Below are 19623 nucleotides of genomic sequence, written 5' to 3' on the forward strand. Positions count from 1 at the left end.
TGATCTCAGTGCAGCCACAAGCAATCAGGGCCCGAGGGACGTACCTCCGGCCTGGATCCATGTGCCCGTGCAAGGGGAGGGCACGGCACGGGGGCTGTGGGTATGTCTGCGTTGAATAGACAGCATCGCGTACCCCAGGGGAGATGAAATCTCCCTCCCTGCTTCCCAGCTCCTGGAGAAAACCAGCAGTACCCAGCACAGCAGGAGTTAACATCCAGATGGTGCCTGTATCCTGCTCTGTCCCAGCACCAGGGCTTATCAAATTGCACATAAGAGGCAGGCATCACACAGCGCTGAGCACCACAAAAGGCCATGGCAAGCCAAGAAACAAGTTTGAGCTTTAACTCTGCAACTCCCAGCCTCATTTCAGCCAAACCCACGACCTCCATCACCCCACTGGCAGGCTGGGACTTCTTAAAAATAATAATAAATAATAAAAAAAGGACGTCCGGCCACCAACTGCGAGAGATAACGAGCTGGGGTGGGAGTCCTCCCCCCTCGGTCGCTGAAGGCTGCAGGGGAAAACAGGACAGTGCCTGTGTCACAACCCGTCCCCTGTGTCACAACCCATTGCTGCCGTCCAAAGCAAACAAGCGGCTCGGCCCCCTTTGCTCATCGCCGTGCCGGTGGCCCCGCACCAAGTGTGACAGCCGGGGTCGGAGCCGTTTGCTGCGCCCCGGGCAAAGCCCCAAAACACAAACGCTGGCAGCAGCGTGCCACGAGCTCCGGCGCTTCGGTGGGCGAGATGCCGTACCGTCCGGTGGAGGGAAGCAGGACCTGACACGGCGGAGCCCAGGCCGGGGGTGACGGAGGCCAGCGTGAGCGGTCCCCAGCGTGGCACGACCTCTGCCAGCTGCGGGCAATGCCAGCTCCCGGCTGCCCTCTCCCCTGCCCAGGCTCGCTGCTCCCCTGCCCACCGCGGGGCTGGGGGACAGAGATGCTGCCCGAGGAGCTTGCAGCTGGCTGGGCAAGTGGCCGCATCCGTGCTGGGCTCACGAGGAGGAAGCTGCCTGCAGCCCCTGCCTACAGGACCCAGCAGGCAGCCCAGCCGCTCTTCTCTTTACATTAAAAGCAGAGCAAAACAGCAACACCTGCTTCCCCACACTGTAATTATCTGCACGCTCAGGGAGGGACCGGCCGAGACACCCCGGGACAAGCCGATAAGCCCTCGGCTCACCGGGCACCCCGGCTCGATGAGCTCCGCCGGCACGGTAACCCCCAGTCCCTGCACCCCGCCAGCCTCCGCCCCGCGCTCCCCAGCACGCCAGCCCGCCTCGGCACCGCGCGGCTCTTCGTTCTGCAGCACAACTGAAACTATGACTAACTGAGTTATCAGATCTTAACGAAGGCTGCGCTCGCTCGTTGGCTTGGGGCGGGGGCTCTGGACGCGGGGTCTGCCCGAAGACACGCAGCTACACGCAACCCTGAGGTTAAACCCATCCTTTGGACCCCAACTTGGACTTACATGCTCCGGGTCCAGCTCCAGCGGGCAGGGAGCACGCCCGGAGCGTGCAGCGGGCGGGCTGGGAAGGACGCGGGCGTCAGGGCACTTCTTCAAAGCCCCCCCGGGCACAGCAACCCGCTGTGAAGCGCTGCGAGTGCTCCGCTCACACCCTCCCCACGCATTTTGCTTTCGCTCCCTCGCAGCAGCCGGAGACAGAGAAGAAAGCAAAGCCGGTTCCTTAAATCCTGGGGGCGAGAGTATTTCAGAGCCATGGGCGGCCGAGAGCGGCGAGCGAGCGAGCACCAAGGCTGGAAACCAGGTCACAGGCAGGAGACTCCTGACCCCGATGCCAGAAGTTGGTGGGAACACATGCTCTGGCCCCAGCGCTCTTCCCTCCGGCGGGGCCGGCGAGCGAACGGCGTCCTCCGCGCTCCTCCCGCTCGCTCGCCGGAGCTTTCCAACCGGCTGCAGCCGCGGTTGTTAAGGTGGATGGAAGCGCCTCCAGTATTTTCTCCCCTACTTCACCTCCTCGCTCAGCAGCTTGGGGCTACGGGGAGGCTGTGCAGTTTCAGGAGATGCCCGACGTTGCCAAGTAATAATAATAATAATTTAAAAAAAAAAAAAAAGGCAGGAGAAAGGCGAAGGGGAGGGAGCAGCCAACCATGCGCCGCAGCTCTGCTCCTGCCAGCCCAGGGACGGAGAGCCGGTGCCGTCGGTATGTGGCGGAGCAGCGAGTGAGCTCTAATCTGTTCCTCTGGCTGACCCGGGGCTCGTTGCATCTGAATGTGACCTCTAGACAGAGCATTAATAACGAACGTGGCGCTGACCCAAGCTGACAAGGGGTGCGGCCGCTTGGCACCCGCTCCCGCCCTCCCTCTCTCACTTTCTGTCTCCCTCGCTCTCGTCTGAATGTCAGCGGCAGGGGGAGGGATCCAGGAAAACAAAGCTTGGCTAATAGTTTCCTCCGCTCTCAAGTGAATCAAAGGCGCTTTTCTTTGGGGAGGTGCACGCCGGCGAGCCCAGCACCGCACCGGTGGGATACCGTGGCACCCCGGCACACCTGCCCCGGCGGAGGAGGGATGGGGAGAGGTTTGGCATCGGTCTCACCATGGGCGGACCAGGGCCTCTGCTCCGGTACCGGCAAGCAGACACTGGAAGGAAGAGGAGCCCGGAGAGCGCGGTAGAGTGCTCTCGGCGTCTCGGAGCGCAGAGGAGAAACCCGGAGGGGCAGCGTGCCGAGCGAGGGCCGTCAGCTCACACCCCCTCGGCTCTCTGCAGCTGTGGGTTTTTACCGGAGCCGTTCCAAGGCTCTTCGGCACAGCCGCCCTGCTCCACCCAGGGCTCGGCAAGGGCGGGGGGAGCCTGTAAAAGGGTCCCTTAACGGGAGCTCGCGTGGATTAACAGATCAAGGTTACAGGGGAAAAACTAAGTGATCTCACTCCCCTATGCCCGACGGTACCCGGTGCGATCCTCCAGCCCCTCTTGCGCCCATGTACCCTCTTGGGAGCGGGGATGGAGGCGGTTCTGGCTACAGCACCGCCAAAACGTGCTGTAACCCCATCCTGGAGAAAGACCGGCACTACGGAGTCAGTGACACCACCCAAGGCATCCCGACAGTGTGGTCGGCGTCGCTGAGCTGAATTAGCACATCGCACCTTTCCCCCACCTATCTTGGGGTGGTTTGGGGCACGTGGGAGAACCGAGGCACAAGGAAGGCGAGTAACTTCTCCAGGGCCGCGGAGCCAGTGGGTGGCAGAGCCGGGCGAATGCTGGGATCCTGACGCTGCGCCAAGGAAAGCAGCAGGGACAGTGTGCGGGGAGCGAGCCCACGTCCCCACAGGCACCGGGGGTGTTGCCGGAGGGACCGTCGCGCAAGCAGCTAACTCGGCGTGTTCTTGCCGTGGCGGCAGGTGCTGCTGTCCCTTCCTTGGGAAGGGGACACCGGAACCAGCCTGCCGCGCTTCCGATGGACCTCTCCATTGGCAGCCGGATGCAAGCGTGTCTCTGACATGCCCTGCGGCTACAAAGGAGCTTGCAGCGAAACTCGCCAGCAGCTTTCACACCCATCGTGCCATCTCTCCGGAAGGAGGCAGTGCCACCAAACGAGGTGTGGGTATGGAGTTGGGATCGCCTGTCAGCTCAGCTCTAGTGCCATCTCCCCGCTCCGCTGGCCCTGGCTGGGGACCCTCAGCTCCCAGGTCTCTCCTTCCACAGAGCTGGTTGCTGGACCACTGCATCAACCCGACACAAAAAAGTCGAGCCCCGTGCCCTAACCACGGACCTGCCCGGCTCTCCCGCTCCTACCACAACCCTCCTTTTGCACTGCATCCCCATCCTTTGACCTGGGAGGGGATGGGAAGCCTCTCTCTGGGAAGTCGGCTCCCCAAGAGGTGCTATCCCCTCTGGCCTGGTCAGGGAAACTCAGGTCTCCAGCGCAAGGCAGCGTGTCCACGCACAGGAGCCACTCGCGGTGGGCCCAGCTCTCTCCCTTCACCTGGTTCATATATTATTCCTGCTCCCTTATTGTTGAAAAAATAATGCTCAAAATTAAAACGTAGGCTGTAAATTATAGTAATTACCCAGCAGTTCCCCCTGACAGGCCTTTTGTGTTTCATTCACTGACACTCACTAAGCAAATCCTCGCAGTTTGCTCCTACACGCTCAAGAAACGTTCAGCCAACGGTAGCAGAAAGCGCAGCTCTGGGGCGCACGGCGGGCAGCGGCACTGTGGGCACTATCCAGGGGCTAACACCTTGGCTGAAGAGCAGCAAAGCCCCGGCCTGGGATAGCGGGGACAGGATCGCAGCCGACCACAGCCTCTTCCAGGGCAAGCGTGGCCGATTCACGCCTTGGACGCAGTTTTGCCTTCGTGGCACCCAATCCACCCCATCTCAATAATTTCCACCCTGTTGCTTCATACGAACTTCACGGCAGACACGCGGCTTGCTCGGAGCTGGCAGATGCTGGTGCTCTGGCCGAAGTGACGGGTGCTGGGGATGGGCAGGCTGGGCTGTCCTCGCTCTGAGCTCCTCTTGCACCCAGTCTGGATGGGGGGCACTGGGTGGGGGACTCTGAGGCACATCCCACCCCACGGCCAATGAGGGGGACAACATGCAGCGACCAGCACAGCCTGCAAACCGGCTTCTCCACCCCGCATTTACTACCATCAGCAGGTTTTTACAGCAGTAAGTATCTCTGACTGGAGAGATGAAGGGAGGAAGGTACGGAGCTGCCGGCTTCCCAGCATCACCTGCACTGCAGCCAACTCCTCGTAAGAGCAACAGCTGCCCTGCCGGGAAGAAGTGATGGAAGAAAATGTGAAGACCCACACAGACCTACCTCTCCCCCAACTTCAGCCAGCGGCTTGTGAGAAATAATGCAAACCCAAATTAGACTGGAGGAGCACACACTCGTGTGTGTGTTTACACACTCGCTTGGGCTCCAGAAGGATCCCATGCAGTGAGACAGCACGCTGAAAGGCAGCTGCGTTCAAAAGGTGATGGGAGATGGCTGGCCTCTGCCGGGGGCTTTCCTGTCAGGGGGTTCGGCTGTGTGTTAATTTGATGAAATCAGTATTTTTTTAAAAAATCCACTTTATTTTAGTTTTGTGAACAGAATGGGACTGGGGAAAAAAAAATGGTTCAGGTCAGTCCAAAACTCATCGTAGTTTCTGAGTTGGTTGTTGGCAGAACTGAAAATCAGCCCTCGAAAGAATACATTCTGTATCCAAGGAAATATTTTACATCTACCCAAAATGAACTATTCAGGAGTCTTCATGGGTTATTTAACTCTGTCATCAGCTTTTTACATTCGTGCCCAACCCTCCGCTGCCTCATCATGCCGACTCCATCCCGTGGCCTCTCCACTTCCTCAGCCTGGGAAAAGGCGTAAAGAGCCCGAGGTTGGCTCTGCCCGAGGGCGAGGAGCAAAGAGCCTTGGCAAGGTGAGGAAGGACCTCAGGTGAGCAACAAACTGCCATTTCCAGGCCGCTTCTTTTCAAAGAACAAAGCCACTTGTTAGACACCAGGGGGAAAACCCAGAGCCTGGCGAGAACAGATACCAGACTTTGAAGAATGACAAAGGTCATGCCGAAACCTCCCGGTTCATCAAGTTCAGCTCCAGCGCTATCACGGTTGCTCTGCAACACCGGGTGCTGGTGGCGAAACTCGTCGGAGGGGCTGGGGGGGAGCAATAAACCCACCCAGCTGCTCCAGGTCGGCGCTCGCCCGCTGCTCGCAAACTCCCTTCCAGCCTACCTTTAACTCCTGCCTGCGTGGGCTCCTGCCAGCAGGTCCCCCAAAGGCAGGAGCTGCCTAAACATTGCCTTTTAAGGAGCAGCCCCGTCCTGCTGCCGAAAGCCTCCACGCCCTGCCCGGCGGCAAAGCCAGGCAGAGCAGTGGGTGCTGCCCGCTCCCTGGCTTGGGAAGGGAAGAAGGGGGGAAATCCTCGAGCAACTCTGGTTAATCAAAACCTCCTGCTTTTAGGATCACAGCCGTGGTGCAAGGAGGCAGCATCAGATAAACACGCTCCCCCATCATTATACCAATCTCTGCACATTTTGACAGACTAGTGAATCAAAGTTTATTGCGTAATAAAAGTGTCATTAAGCAAGAACTTTCCTCTCACTAGGTTTTCGTTCCCCTAGTTAACTTTAATAACATGGTACTCCCCTTTATTGTCTCTCCCAGCAGACACAGTCTTGCCTCCTCCTGCTTGGAAACTCTCCGTGCAGCTCTGCGACTGCGGAGCAGAGCAGAAGACTTCGGCGTCTCACTGTCCCAGGGCTGTTTTCGCTTACCTCCCTGAGCAGAAATGACACAGGGTTTCACGCCACACACAAAAAAGCCAGGGGTGGGCGGCAAGGCCAGACTGATCTCCTGGCTGGCGGGTGCTGGGAGCAGAGGTCACCATCCCCATCTGCCCAAGCACCCCAGGGTGTTAGAGCTGACTTTCTGTAGGACTCGCGTCTTGCTTGTTTAACTCCCCGAACCAGCTGGCTGTAGGCTCAGACTGGTACCAGTACCAGGGAAGAGTGAGGCTGGAGCGGCTGAGTCCTTACTGTGAGGAGGACAGTGCCCACGTCTCTGAGCCCACCGCGAGCCAGGTGCCCACCGCCTCCTCCGTCCCTGCCCAGCTGTGCCAGCAGCGGGCTCTGCCACCGCCTCCTCCAGCCTCCGAGGTTACCTCCGGAGTTTCGCAGTTGCTGCGAGTCGGAAACCCCCACTGCGCCGGTCCCTGGAAATGCCAAACAGAGCCAGTTCGAAGCATTAAAGCAGCTGCTTCCTGGCAAAGGGGAATTTGGCTTCTCTGTAGAAGTCTGGTGTTGCAATCTCAGTTTCCCAGGTTGTAAGGGAGGGGAAAACATCAGCAATCGGGCTTTACACCAGCAAATCTCCCCGCCTTGTCCTGGCCCCTGGGCTGGAATAACGCTACGTGCTCCCACTCTTCATCTTTCCTCCACGCAGGCTTTGGCAGCTGCTTTTAAGACTCCTTAAGTGCACCTCCAGCATCCAGCATAAAACAGCAAGAGGCACTTTTTAACAACCAGATGCGATCTCCAAAACAAAGCGGCGCTCGGAAAAGATCCTTCCAACGACCCTCCCCTGCTCAGCACCTGCTCGCCCCATTACCTGGCCCCAGGCCAGTTTGCTTGATTAAAGTCTATCTATTAAGTTTTGCGTCTATAGAGAGCCCTGCTCAGCAATGCACAGGATTGGCACTGGCTTGTAAAGAGGGTTGGAACAGCTTAAAGGCGAGTGAGCCAAACACTTCAGGATATTCACAGGCAAAGTAATCCAAGTCCACAGCTCCCATCAGCACCTGGGCAGCCGGCGCTCCAGAACATGTAATCACCACCCCGGCAGCAGGTGCATTTTCCAAGCAGAGTTGAACCCGCTAACATGCCTGTTTGCATTTGCCATCCCCAAACGACACTCATTTCCATTTTAATTTCCCATTTACAATCCTCACCGGGCCAGGAGAGTCGGCAGCGATGCAAGCGGGATGCACAGGCTGGGGACGTGAGCTCGACAGCCCATCAACAGGACGTGACTTTGGCAAAAAATTAAAGCAGCGAAAGAGCTGGCGCAGGAGCGGCACGAGGAGGGGAAGTGGCAAGAAGGGCTGTGCTACACTCAGCACTTTTTAAAAACGGTCTCAGCAAAGGCTCTGAATCAGCTCCAGGATGTAAAGTCACCCCACACTGCCTGCAGCCCTGGCTCTCGCGAGCTGCCCGACACGTGGCTGCGGAGTGCCGGGGTTCACCGTCCTCTCCCTAAATCCCAGAGCTGTGAACGCAGGCAGACGCTCTCGGCATGTCTGGAACAGATCGTGCCAATAGCACAAACCTCCGTAGAGTGGGGTGAAGCTACGCCTCATGCTACAGGCACCAGAAGCTGCAAAAAGCAACAGGCGAAGCGCCTTCCCCATTTCCTACGGCCGGCTCCTGCATCCCAGGACGCACACGGGCTCTGGCCACAGCCCAGACATCCCTGGTGTCAGCACAGCTCCCGGGGCCGGAGAGGCCGAGCATGCCCCCTGTGCCACTGCCTGCCTCCCCCAACCCCCCTATAGCTCGCTGGGAACAAACTAGCAGTGGGACAGGCAGAATCCGGCCCCACAGCTCAAGGTCCACCACCCTGCACCGACTCCAGCGGTCAGACACCGTCCATCCCCGATTGCTGGGTTAGCTCCAGCAGAGCCGACAGGAGAAAGAAAACGAGCAGCTCACCTTTTTTAGCTGTCTCCATCTCCTCTTCGGTCCAACGAGAGCTTTCATTCATCTCTAGAGAAGCTAGAAAGGAGGAAGGAAAGGAGACAAGTCAGCTGTGAGTGGGACCCAGCAAGCCCAGCGAGCTCGAAGGACATGCCCAGATGCCCAAACCCTGTCCTGTGCCCTGTACTCTGGAGGCATGACAAAACGCCGTGCAGTGTAAAAGCACTTCCACAGGGAAGGCTGTCACGGTGTGGGCTCTCAAGGCTTTTCCATGCCACGGTAACCCATGCACAGCATTCCCCCCAGGATGCGTCTTGGTGATGCAAAACCTCTACTTTGGGACTGGAAGTGAAGCCAGATGGCTTGAGGGTAGCAGCAGATTTCCTGCTGATTTGGTGCCATGCACTCTGGCCCGCCAACAACAGGTACCTAAGATGGAGCCAACTTTCGGCTGTGTGCTTTGGAGGTGGCAGACACAGGGTGGGACCATCACCCTCGGCAGAGACGGAGAAACACCGTCACCTCAGCGGTGACTTTGGCCGACCGCATCTGTCAAGGGAGTTGGCCGTGCTCGACTGCGGGCTCCCTCGGTGCCATCAACGGGCTCTCGGACGTCTCAGAGCCACTTCCAGCAATGTCAGGTGCTCGCCTGAAGCGGCGCTTATCACAGGAACATGTGCTGCTCCAGGCGGGAGAGGCGGAGAGGGGCGTCAGCACCTGATGCTCCCCCTCTCCTCCAGCCCGGGCATGGTGCTGGGGACACTGAGGTCCTGCATAAAGCCTTCACTATGCAACAGTCCCGCTGGCAGCCTGGCACTAGAGCAAACCCTACAATAACAAACCAGGGTGTGAGTCAGCGGCAAAAAACAACTCGGTAAGGAAACAGATTTCCGGCTCAGGCTGCCAAGGGGTTATTACTCTAAACAACAGGCAAAGCATTATTTCAACAGTGATGAGAGATGTTTTGACAGTGTCCTTTCAAAATGGAAAACAGGCTGATAGGTTCAGGAGAAAGGATACGGGTAAGGAGAGAAAGAAGCACATTCCAAGAAGCTCTACAAGAAGCCGAGACCCTGTGGGAGAACAACGTGGGCTCCGATGCCCACGGCATCGGGTGGAGGAATCTCCTTTGCAGCCGGCTGAGCACGACTGCAGGTGTCACCGCCTGGAAGTCAGCGTAGGTCACCACCTCCCCCAGAAACACCGTCACCCCCCGGGACGCTGGCCAAGAAGGAGGAAAATCGATACCTCACCGCCTCCCCCCGCAGTGGGCAGAGCCAGGGCCACCACGCTCATTTACGTAAAAGCGAGTGTCCCCGACACACTGTGCAAGGCCCTTCGCTCAGCTTGAGGATGACTGTTATTGTATGGTAAAGAAATGTCAAAGAAACGGCCCGTTTGGTTTGATTAATGGTATTTGCTGAGGTTGCGCAGTTATGAAACAGATGCCTACAGGGAGCTCCGGCACGCTGCAGTTAAACCACAATACGGTTTTGTGTTGTTTTTTAATGTTCAATTGGTATTTAAAATGCAATAACTTTCTTAGCCAACCTAAATTAAAGCACTATTGGAGAGACATAAAGTGAAACCAATTGCTCAGATATGTCACTGGAATCGATCCATTCCCTTTTCCCAATTTAACACAGTCTAAAGTCTCTTCTCTGTTCACAGTGAAGTTTATCAAGGACTCTGAGATGCTGGGATAAAAAAAAAAATCCCATCTAAGTTACTGGCATTATCTGCTGCTTCTTTGCAGCATTGCTTAACAAGTTTGAGAGGGAGAGCAGGGCTTCGTTGTGCTGGGAACTATTTATATCGCCTGTATGAAAACAGACCGCTCGCAATCAAGGCTTCAGCCAGTTGTCAGCAGAGGAACAGGGAGGCGAAACACCTCCGGGTGATTTATAGCACATGGAACAGAACAAGCAAGAAACTGCAGAGCAAGGAAACCAAGAGGAGTCACCCTCCTTTTATTTTTACCTGCCTTAGGTAGCACAGTAATAATTTTGTACTTGATAAAGTAGAAAATATATGAAAATCAGCCAAATTCCTCAATGCATTGGCTTCTTTAAGTCAATACATGAGCAGTTTCCTAGGGTGACCACTACTGATGCTGCAGACGTTGAGAGGCAGATGCACCTGATGTGGGGCTGCGGATGCTGCCACGAATTCCTGTCTAGCCCAAGACAGGCTCAGTGGCATTGCACGGCTCCAGCTGACCGCCGCTTGCGGCTGGTGTGGTCCCTGGGTGCCGTGTTACAGGCAGCAAGCTTTGCTTCATCCACCTCGCTCTGAAGCTGCTCCTGGCCTCTTCCCACCGTGCTCAGCCACCCTGCAGGCTTGCACAGGCAGGACAGGAAGGAAAATACTGACCACCATGCCTGCCTGGCTACCGAAGGGGAAGATGAACAGGAACACTGGGGACCAGCAGGGGAAATGCTGCTTTTTGGGCAAAACAAGCTCAACCTGGGGTGCACAGCATGACTGCAGCTAGGGTAGAGGCTGCTGAGCAGCTGTAACCCACTGCCTCCTCACCACGTCCTTCAGCTGCAGAGATAAGGGACCAGACTGATTCTGAAGGCCAGGGCGGTCAAAGACCCCACAGGCTGCACTGCTCAGGCTCCAGGCAAATGTGAAAATAGAGAGGGGAGGAGAACTGGCAGAGACCCAGGCAAGCCCAGGAGAGCAGAGCAGGCTCCCATGCAGAGCTTGAGGGTACTCAAAGCCCAAGCTGCTGCAGAAGGAAACACACCTCTGGGTGCAGGAGGTGCACGAGCCCTGCACGAACCCAGCACAATGTGCTGCTAAAAACGATGGCTTCCCTTTTTGTCTTTTGCAATACTTTCCCTCTGAGGCCCTAAAACCCACTAACACTCAGCGAGGACAACCCAGGCTTGTAAATGCCTCTGGTTCACCCAGGCAAACCATGCTGGATAATTAGCGGGATAGAGAAACCTCACTCCGGCCCCTCGAAAAGGAGGATTTCACAAAGGAAATCCCTCCTCTGTGAGCAGGTAGCAGAGCAGGGTGATGGCCCACCCCAACAGAGTGGACGCCCCAAAAGCCCTACCAAGGTCCCCCCTGTCCCCGTGCCCGCTGCTACCCACCCAGCTCCGCGCTCTGCTGCGGGGTGGCCGCCTCCTCGTTGTTGGCTTCGTTCGCCATGGAACGGGTGATGCGGCCTTTGCGCCTGCCCTGACTGTTGGCAGTTTTGCGACCTTTGGAGGTGACGGTTTCTTTCTCATCGTTGTCTTCCCCAGATGTGTCGTCGTTCTTGTCCCTACAAAATCAGGGAGGGGAAAAAAATGTTGTTGGGTTGGTCGGATTTTTAGGTCGAGCAATTATTTCTCTGCACGTGTTAGGGGATGGGGTTTTTTTTTGTTGGTCTTTTGGGGGGGCAGGTCTGCATTTTTTTTTGCACACGCAGGCTCTTTTCCTGGCTGGGAGCGAGCTGGATTGGCGGTGGGGTGATTTGTGGTGGGCTTTTCTTTCTGCAGCTGGCTGCAGCTCCACCACCAAGTGCACGCAGAGACCTGACGGAGACAGGTTTAATACCAGACCATTCAAATTCATCCCTGCCTCCTCCTCATTTATCTTCCTGAAAGGGACCTGCTGGTAAATGTCTTCGCAGCCTAGATATAATGAAGCCAGATGTTCTTTTAAACCAAGTATTAAGCCCATTACAGATAGCTAGCGGTCTGCGTGCCAACCTTTCCCCGCCACGGCTCTGACGCTCCCTGTTTGGTGTGAGGGAGGCAGAGCTGGCTAAAGCCCTTCGTCTGGGAGCGCTCACGTTGACATCAATAACGCTAAAGGTGAAGTGCCGCGCTTGGCTGCGCCCGGATTGCTCCTCTGACTCCCAGAGGCTTTCGCAACAACAAAACAAGCTGGAGGATCAGACGGGCTTTGTGGGTCGATTAGGTTTATATAAAAAAAAGTGTATCAGAATTGCTTTCCCACTTTGGGAGCAGCAGGGAAGGGGAACAAGAAGAGCAGGCTCTGCCCTTCCCTCCTTCTGGAGGGGGTGAGATGGGCACACATGGTCCTGCACAGGGTCAGGCAGCCCTGGACCACGCCATGTCCCACCACTGCATCCTACCACCGCAGCCCCAGCCCGATGCCCAGCTCTCACTGGAGATGAAGGTGAGCCAGGCAGGGAGGGTTGTCCTTACTTTGTCAGTTCTTCTTTGTCATTTTCTGTTTCCTGCTTGTCTTCCTCCTTCTCTCCCTCCTTCTCCTTTTCTTTCTCTTTTTCATCCTTCTCTTCTTGGCTGCTCCGGGGCATTTGCTGCTGCTGCTGCAAAACAAGGGACATAAAACAAAACAACCCCTCAATGCTGAGGCGGATACGTCGCAGCACCTGGGCCAACCTAAATAAACGCACTCAAACAATGCTGGGGGGCAAACGGCCAAGAGGAAAAAGCGCTACAGACAGAGGGTACAGGCAGGGCACTTATGGAGACCATGGGGGCTGAAAGCTTTCCGGGGAGATCAGAGGTAGTTTGGGATCAGGCATGGCAGCCACACTCCGGCTCCTGTTCCAGGCAGCGGAACAGCCCCGGCGGCTCCCCCGGGGTCAGTCGGCACTGCAGGCAGCGAGCAGGGACCCGACAAGGGGGAAGGCAGGGAAGTGAGAACAACCCCCCTGCTTCCTGCAGATGATGGCTTAGCAACATCAGTCGTGATATGCAGTCAGCGGGATGCATTTTGCTGGAGCACGAAGGAGATGGGGACACCAGAGATGCCCCAAGGCTCAACATTACCAACACTGTGATCTTTTTCCCCAGCATCTAACGTGGCCCACAGGAAAAGTTTATGGCCCCGTATCACCAAGAAGGGAAGATAGCCGGCTCCCTGCCTGCTCTGTACGGCCTGGCACCCTCAGTGGAGGCCGTGCACCCAACCACCCTAATGCCCCTACTGTCGCTCGGACCAAAGTCACCGCAGTACCCAGGGGAGGGACACAGGAATTATAATAGTTCTGGGTTTTGTTTCAACAGCTGCAGGAAGGAGGATGCTGGGGAGGCCTGGTTCCTCTGACCTCCCTTCCCTCTGGCGACCAGCAAATGAGAGACATTTCATAGAAAAGTAGAAATTAGAGACGGAAATGATTTATTAAACTATCCCGCTCCTGGCTAATGCAAGGCTGCTTGCTCCAGGAAACCCACCCAGGCTCGCCCGGTCCCTGCCCAAGCTGCGGGGCTTCCACCACCCCTCAGGAAAGGGTTCAGTGATGTAACAGGGGGGGAAATAACCTTAAAGTGGATTTATCAGCAGAAAGTATGATCCCAGGTGGCCTGGTCTGGCCGGTACGCAGCCATTCAGCAAGTGCAGATGACGTGTCCCCGTGCCCCTCAAGCCAGCGGGACTGGCCTGTCCCTGATCCGCAGGAACTGGGAGTCTGCCTTGAACATGGCTGTCCCTGCAGCAGCAGTGCTGGGTGCAATCTAAACCCTCTGTCCTCACGGGCTGGTGCTAAAAGGCTAAGTGTGGAGCTGTCAAAACGGGCTTTGGAGCAGTTGAACAAAAAAGCTTCTAATTCCTTCAGGCCCCAGTTGAACACAAGTCCTTAAAACGCAGCTGCCGCCATCACCGAAACCCCACAGACTTTCAATTCCTCCTTGTGCCGGGAGGGAGGCGGCTGTCCCACCAGGACCCCTGCTCGGCCGCGCACACGTCACAAGCTCGACCAGCCCTGTGGCACCTCCACGCCGGCACACGTGCCGAATACACCCGTACTGCATCCACGCACCCCTCCACTGCACTACTGGGAACAGCTCAGTGGGATGCAAGGCGGGGGGATCTAAGGAAGGGGAGTCAGGGAACAGGCTGTTTCCTACAGCAACTGGCCAAGGAACAGTGTTGTACCTGGCATGCCAGGCACTGCCCTTGCCAGCCCCCAAATCCATGGAGAAGGAGTGGGTCAGGCAGCAAGTCTGCCGAGGCTGGGAAGCCTGTGCTGGCGGTAGAGGAGCAGGGGCATCTGTCACGTGCATTTCCCCAGAGCTGCCCTGAACTCTCTGACTCCCTCTGAGTCATGCCGTGGAGCCGCAGAGAACCCTGAGCATGGGTTCAGCCCAGACAAATACCCACAAGGTGAGGGCTGTGACCTCTGAGGGCTCAGCGGGGAGCAGGGCAGGCTCTGCCCCAGCCCTGGCCATCACCACCCTCCCATGTTCCCTTCACCAAGCGCTTTGGCAAGGGAGGGGAGCCCAGATGAGCTTTGCCATATCTCTACCACCCCATCGTGAATATTTTCTTTTGAGGGATGGGGGAAACCCTGCATCCTGGAGATCCCAGCTCCCCGGGGTGTAAACCCAGCTCTCTTCCAGCTGTAAACCCAGCCGTGACCGCACGGGTCCTTGCCCCAGCATCAGGCTGGTGCAGGCTTCCAAAAGAAGCTTCAGCATCATCTCATCTTGTCTCCACGCTCATTCAAACCAGAGGGCTGTCACCCTGAGCAGCCATCACAGCTCTATCCCAGAGGAACAGGCTGGGATGGCGGCGACGCTAACGAGCTCCCTGTGCCAGCCTGCAAAAGCAGGGGTGGAAAGGCAGGGAGAGGCGTGAGAGGCTGCAGAAGCTCATACTGCAACACAGGCGCTTCCCTGGAGAGATATCTGCCGAGCTCCGGCATGACAAGGATGGGCAAACCCCACCTGGCTTCAGTAGGCCACTGTGCATCCCTCTGGATGGTTTCCTTGAAACCTCCTGGAGGTTTCATCCCCAGGCTGGTACAACATCAAATTAGAGCTTCCCCCATCGCAGAGGAGCATTTCGATCCAAGGATGCCCTCTAGTGATTGCCCTGCTCCGGCCATGGCATGGTGTCCGATGCCAGGGGTGAAAGCTGGGTGGGCACAGCACCCTGCGCACAGTGGGATGGCATGGGATGGCTCTCACCTATCAGCCCCTCTCCCACCACGCTGAAATGCATAGATCGGGTAACGTTGTCAGCACGAGGCCGCGGTGGGAAAACTGTCCCCCACTCCACCCGTGGCTGCGTTCATGCTTCGTCTGAAGAAGGCTCTGGCCAAATACTGCTTTGAACCCTGGCAAGCACGCAATGACAGCCTATCTCCTGTGCTAGGGCACAGCTGCATGGTGGGGCACCCCCCAAACACCCTGGGAAGTATCTCTGGGGACGGCCGCATTCACATATGCCACCTTACATCCCATCCCACCCGGGGGTATGTGCTGGGCTGGAGGCTGCGGGGCTGGTTGAAGCACCCAGAGCCCTGGGGAGGAGCGGGCATCCCAGGGTCCCAAACGAAACCATGGGAGAGCTCAGCTACAAGCAGCAGGTGGAGAAAGGAGATGGGACACCCTCCTGGGGACCGACCACAGCAGCTGCCTTGGCCCATCCACGCTTACATGCTCTACCCCAAACCTCGGACCAGTCGGCGTCGGAGCCGGACCACGGCATGGCACATCACTGGGAAGTCACAGCCGGGAACCCGCGAGCCGGCCGGTCCCCCCCTCCCGGTGCACGGCTGCCCCCGCGGTGCGCGGGGAGGCTATTCTTAGCGCTGGACGCAGACCAGCTCTGGATGATTCAAGGGACGGGACGCCATCCCAAAGCGTGACAGGCCAGGAAATGCTTCCCCAATTACCAGCTGATGTTTCGCTCTGATTCACACTGCCCCGGTTAGAGGTGGACGGCAGGTGGGTCAGCTCTTAGCGGACACGCCAAAGCCCGGCACCAAAACTGCTGGGCTCCCAGCAAGCTCAAACCTCTCTCCACCTACATCCCTGCGCCCCCGGGAATGAGGCACCCCACCTCCCAGAGGCAAAGCAGGTACGTGCTCCCCACCTTGCACAAGAAGGTGAAGGGACGTGCCCGAGGCCAGGGAAGATGCCTGTGGCAGAGGGCAGGGCTGTCCCTCCTGTCCCTCCCTCCCAGGTCGGACACTCTAACCACTGGACCGCCCTTCCTCCTCAGCATTGCTGCTGCTTATTTTTGCTGCCGACACATCCTGTTTATTTAAAAAGGCCCCAGGACAACATCGCACGCGGGACGTGTGAGCGAGAGACCGATCCCGCTCCGAGTCCACGGGGACAGGCGGGCCTCCTTCCCCGCACGCTCCCCGTGCTCCAGTGTGAGCTGCTCCGTAATTACAAACATCTGCTCACCTCTACCCCAATTTCCCACCGGCCCCGGAGCAGCTGGAGAGGAGCAGAGCGCTGCCAGCCCTCCCGGGAACAATGCGTGCACTACCAGCCACCCCCTCGCCGGGGCCCGCGGACAAGCACACGTGCTCGCCCCAGCACCCAGCTCCCCTCCGGAGTGACACGGTTCGCCCTGCCCAGCCAGCTCCATCGGGCTGGCACGTCACGGGGATTTCAGCCACTCTAAAACTCCGGCTCCAAACGCGCTTTTGGGAGACACCGGCTTGCAGGTAGGTCCCGGACACTGAAACACCGGCCCTGCTGAGAACCGACCAACTCGCTGCACATCCCCGGCAGCAAGTCTGGCTGGGAGAAAGCCCCGGCAAAGAAGAGGTGCAGCTCCTCCCACTCTGTTTACTTCCTTTGCCGAGGCACTGCCTGCTTCTGGAAGCAGGACGGGAGGGCAGGAGGAGGTGGGGGAAGCGGCTCCCCACCTTTGCCCTCCCCAGCCCCTCCGGAGACGCCTGCCGCCTTGACACTGAGGAGGTGAAACCAGCCAGAAACCCTTCCCCGCCGGCGGCGTGTCCCCCACGTCCGAAGCACCCTGCTCGCACGCTCACCGTGAGCTCCAGACCCTCATCTCTCCCCAAATCACTCACCTCCCCGCTCCCCGGCTCCCGCGAGCGGCCGGTCCCCGAAAGCCCCATCGCCGGCTCCCAGCCCCTGCTCACCGCCCAGCCATCCGGGCGCGCTATGCCTTACATTCTCCGGCTCTGAAGGCTTCCTGACGATTTGCATAGTTAAGCCGTAAACTAACCACAACATTCCTCTTATGATTTTGCAATCTGCTGGAATAACTTGGTCGCTCTAAGTCGAGTCGATGAATCATCATCTATAAACCACAGCTCTCGTCACCGGGGCTCTCAGTGCTGGCTGCAGCCAGCGTGATTAATCCGCCAGGATGCCAAGCTTAACCTACGGCGCAGGGCTATTTATTTTCCAAACTTGCAAACCTTTGGAAAACGACTGCTCCTGCCTTCCCCATCCCCTCCGCAGCAAGATGTGACGGGCTGCAGCAGGGGACCGGGGCCCATGCCAGCACCCAGCGCAGAAACCTCCCTCGCTGCCTGCAGGGCATCCCAGCGTTATCCGCTGGACCGCGCACCTTGCAACTGAGGCACCCGCACCTTCTCCCTGTCCCCCCTCACTCCCTGCTCGGCAGCACCCTCAAAATACGCACCAAAACACCGCTGTTGCCAGCGTGGCTCAGTTCCCCAGCCCTGGCCCTGCTGGGGACAGGGACAGGTACAGCCACCATTTCACAGCAACCCTCCCACGATATTTAGCTGAGCTCATCCTTGGGAGTCCCCTTCCTGCCCCAGGGCCACCAGTTCTTGCCACCCCCAGCCACGCTGCTTGCTGGTGGACACGCTGGTGGACACGCTGGTGGGGAACTGGCTCAGGTCACAGTGACAGTGCTGTGCGAGAGCCCATCCCTGAACCCCGGAGCCGGCTGAGGGTGACATCTGTCTCTCACGGCAGCTTTCGAGGGCGGATTGGCTACACGGGGATGCCATTTGGCTGCCAGCAGGTGCATCACCTCCGCTGCTGTCATTACAGTGCCCTGGGCTCTTACAGAAGATGAACACACCACAGAAACCACCAACTCCTGTTTGCTCCTTAAACGAGGAGGGAGCAAACCACGACCGTCTACGCCCTCATGCAGAGGGAGCTGCACATGTCAGGCTGAGCTGCGAGGCAACTGGTTTGGTGCTGCTCAAGCCCATCCCCAGGCACCACAGGCAACGAGCTCTAGGGTTTTTGCTCAAAGGTGGCTTTACAGCCCTTGCCACAGGCTTGCTGCAGCAGCACAGTGATGTGTGCCAACCTTCTCCCCACTGCCTCACACCGAATTCTGCCTCGACAGGGGCTTTGGAGGGAGCTGCACCCCACCGGTGCGAGCCCCATCCGCTCCAGCAGCCGGGAGCGCCTGCTCGGCTGTGCTGCCTCTCCCGCGTGCAGGGCGCTGGCTCCCTGCTTCTCCCATGGGTGATTTCAGATCAATGGCATTTATTATGTTCTCCGGGGGCACTTGGCTGCGGAGGAGGCTCAGGCCGAGGTCATTGCACGCAATCAGGGAGTTGCAAATTAAAACCAGCTCTAGATAAGCCAAAGACAAAAGGCTGACGCTATGCTGGCCAGGAACACCTGGGGTTTGCTTTGCTGCTTCTCCAGGAGCCCCAGCACGCCTGTGATGGCCCATGTACGTGCATGGGTGCCTGCTGGCATCACCCTGAATGTCCCACAGGGTTCAGTACCAGCACCTCGAGGCAGGATGCGCTGTGCTCTCTGCGGCACGGCTGGGAAAACTCGGCACTTGGCTCCCACCCCTCTCCCCATGGGAGGGAGACGCTGTGCAGTGCATCTCTGCCAGGAGCAGGGCTGGCACCACACCGCCGTGGCTCAGGAGCATCCTCTCTCCTCCAGCACCCACACCCATCCTTCTACCTGCTTTCCAGCTCTCCCTCTGGCAGGTCACACCAACAAGAGCCCCCACCGAGCACCCACAGCACCAGCCTCCTCTTTAGCCACCACGCTGCCCAGGCACCCGAGGTCTTCCTTGGAGCATCCTTCCCTGTTTGCCAATGTTGTAACAGAGGTAGAGGCGCCTGCCACCGAGGTCTGATGCCATATGGCCGCTGCAAACAGCACTTCCCGCACATCCCTACCTGTCCCTCGGCTGCAGGTTGGATACAAAGCGCAAGGAGAATGGCTTAGAAGTACATGTATGTATCATGTAGCTGACTCCCAGGGCCTGGAGCCTCTGATCCTATGGTCTGGAATGCCTCAGCCCTCACTGCCACCCACCACCGTGCAGCCTGGCTTCTCACGACCGTGCACAGCACCCTCCGCTCATGGGAGAAACCACAAAGCAAAACAAGCCGCTGCCAAAACAACAAGGAGAGGAAGAGGAATGTCTGCCGGCAACTTGGCTTTGATCGCTTGCATCCCGGGGCTGGGTTTGATGCTGTTGGCTGCGGAAGCAAGTTGAAAAATCAAAGGGCCAGGCTCAGATTTGATAAGGAGAATGATAGCGAGCATGGGGCTCGCTCAGTTCGGCTCCGACCACGATGGCCTGGAGCTGTGCTGCTTGTCCGCCGGTAAACAACAAACTCTGCAAGACAGCAATTGTTACGTGGCAGAGATAGAAAATGCCAGGGCCATGCCCAGTGTCCCAGGAGGCACTGAACGGGCCCTGCGCACGCTCGTCAGCACAGCTCTCCGGCACCGCAGGCCACAAAACACAGCTGGTGCCAGCAGCAAAGAGCCGGCAGCCTCAGCTGGGCTGCCCCGCT

The 19623-nt window shown here is 57.9% G+C and overlaps 1 protein-coding gene across 17 annotated transcripts in view; it reads right to left on the reverse strand.

Annotated features, from left to right (window-relative positions):
- NCOR2 (nuclear receptor corepressor 2) overlaps window positions 1-19623 on the reverse strand; it is a 257821-nt gene that overhangs the window by 53373 nt on the left and 184825 nt on the right. For 14 of the 17 annotated variants that reach the window (XM_049804508.1, XM_049804507.1, XM_049804498.1 and 11 more), the window contains 3 exons: window positions 12332-12456; window positions 11267-11439; window positions 8175-8237 (listed from right to left, as the gene is read on the reverse strand). In XM_049804508.1, the coding sequence (XP_049660465.1) occupies window positions 8175-8237; window positions 11267-11439; window positions 12332-12456 (361 nt within the window). Of the gene's footprint in view, window positions 1-8174; window positions 8238-11266; window positions 11440-12331; window positions 12457-16926; window positions 17024-19623 lie in introns of those variants that run through there. The other 3 variants (XM_049804500.1, XM_049804496.1, XM_049804505.1) reach the window with 2 other exon arrangements.

Source organism: Accipiter gentilis, chromosome 7, assembly GCF_929443795.1.
Source record: "Accipiter gentilis chromosome 7, bAccGen1.1, whole genome shotgun sequence".
NCBI classification, from domain to species: Eukaryota; Metazoa; Chordata; class Aves; order Accipitriformes; family Accipitridae; genus Astur; species Astur gentilis.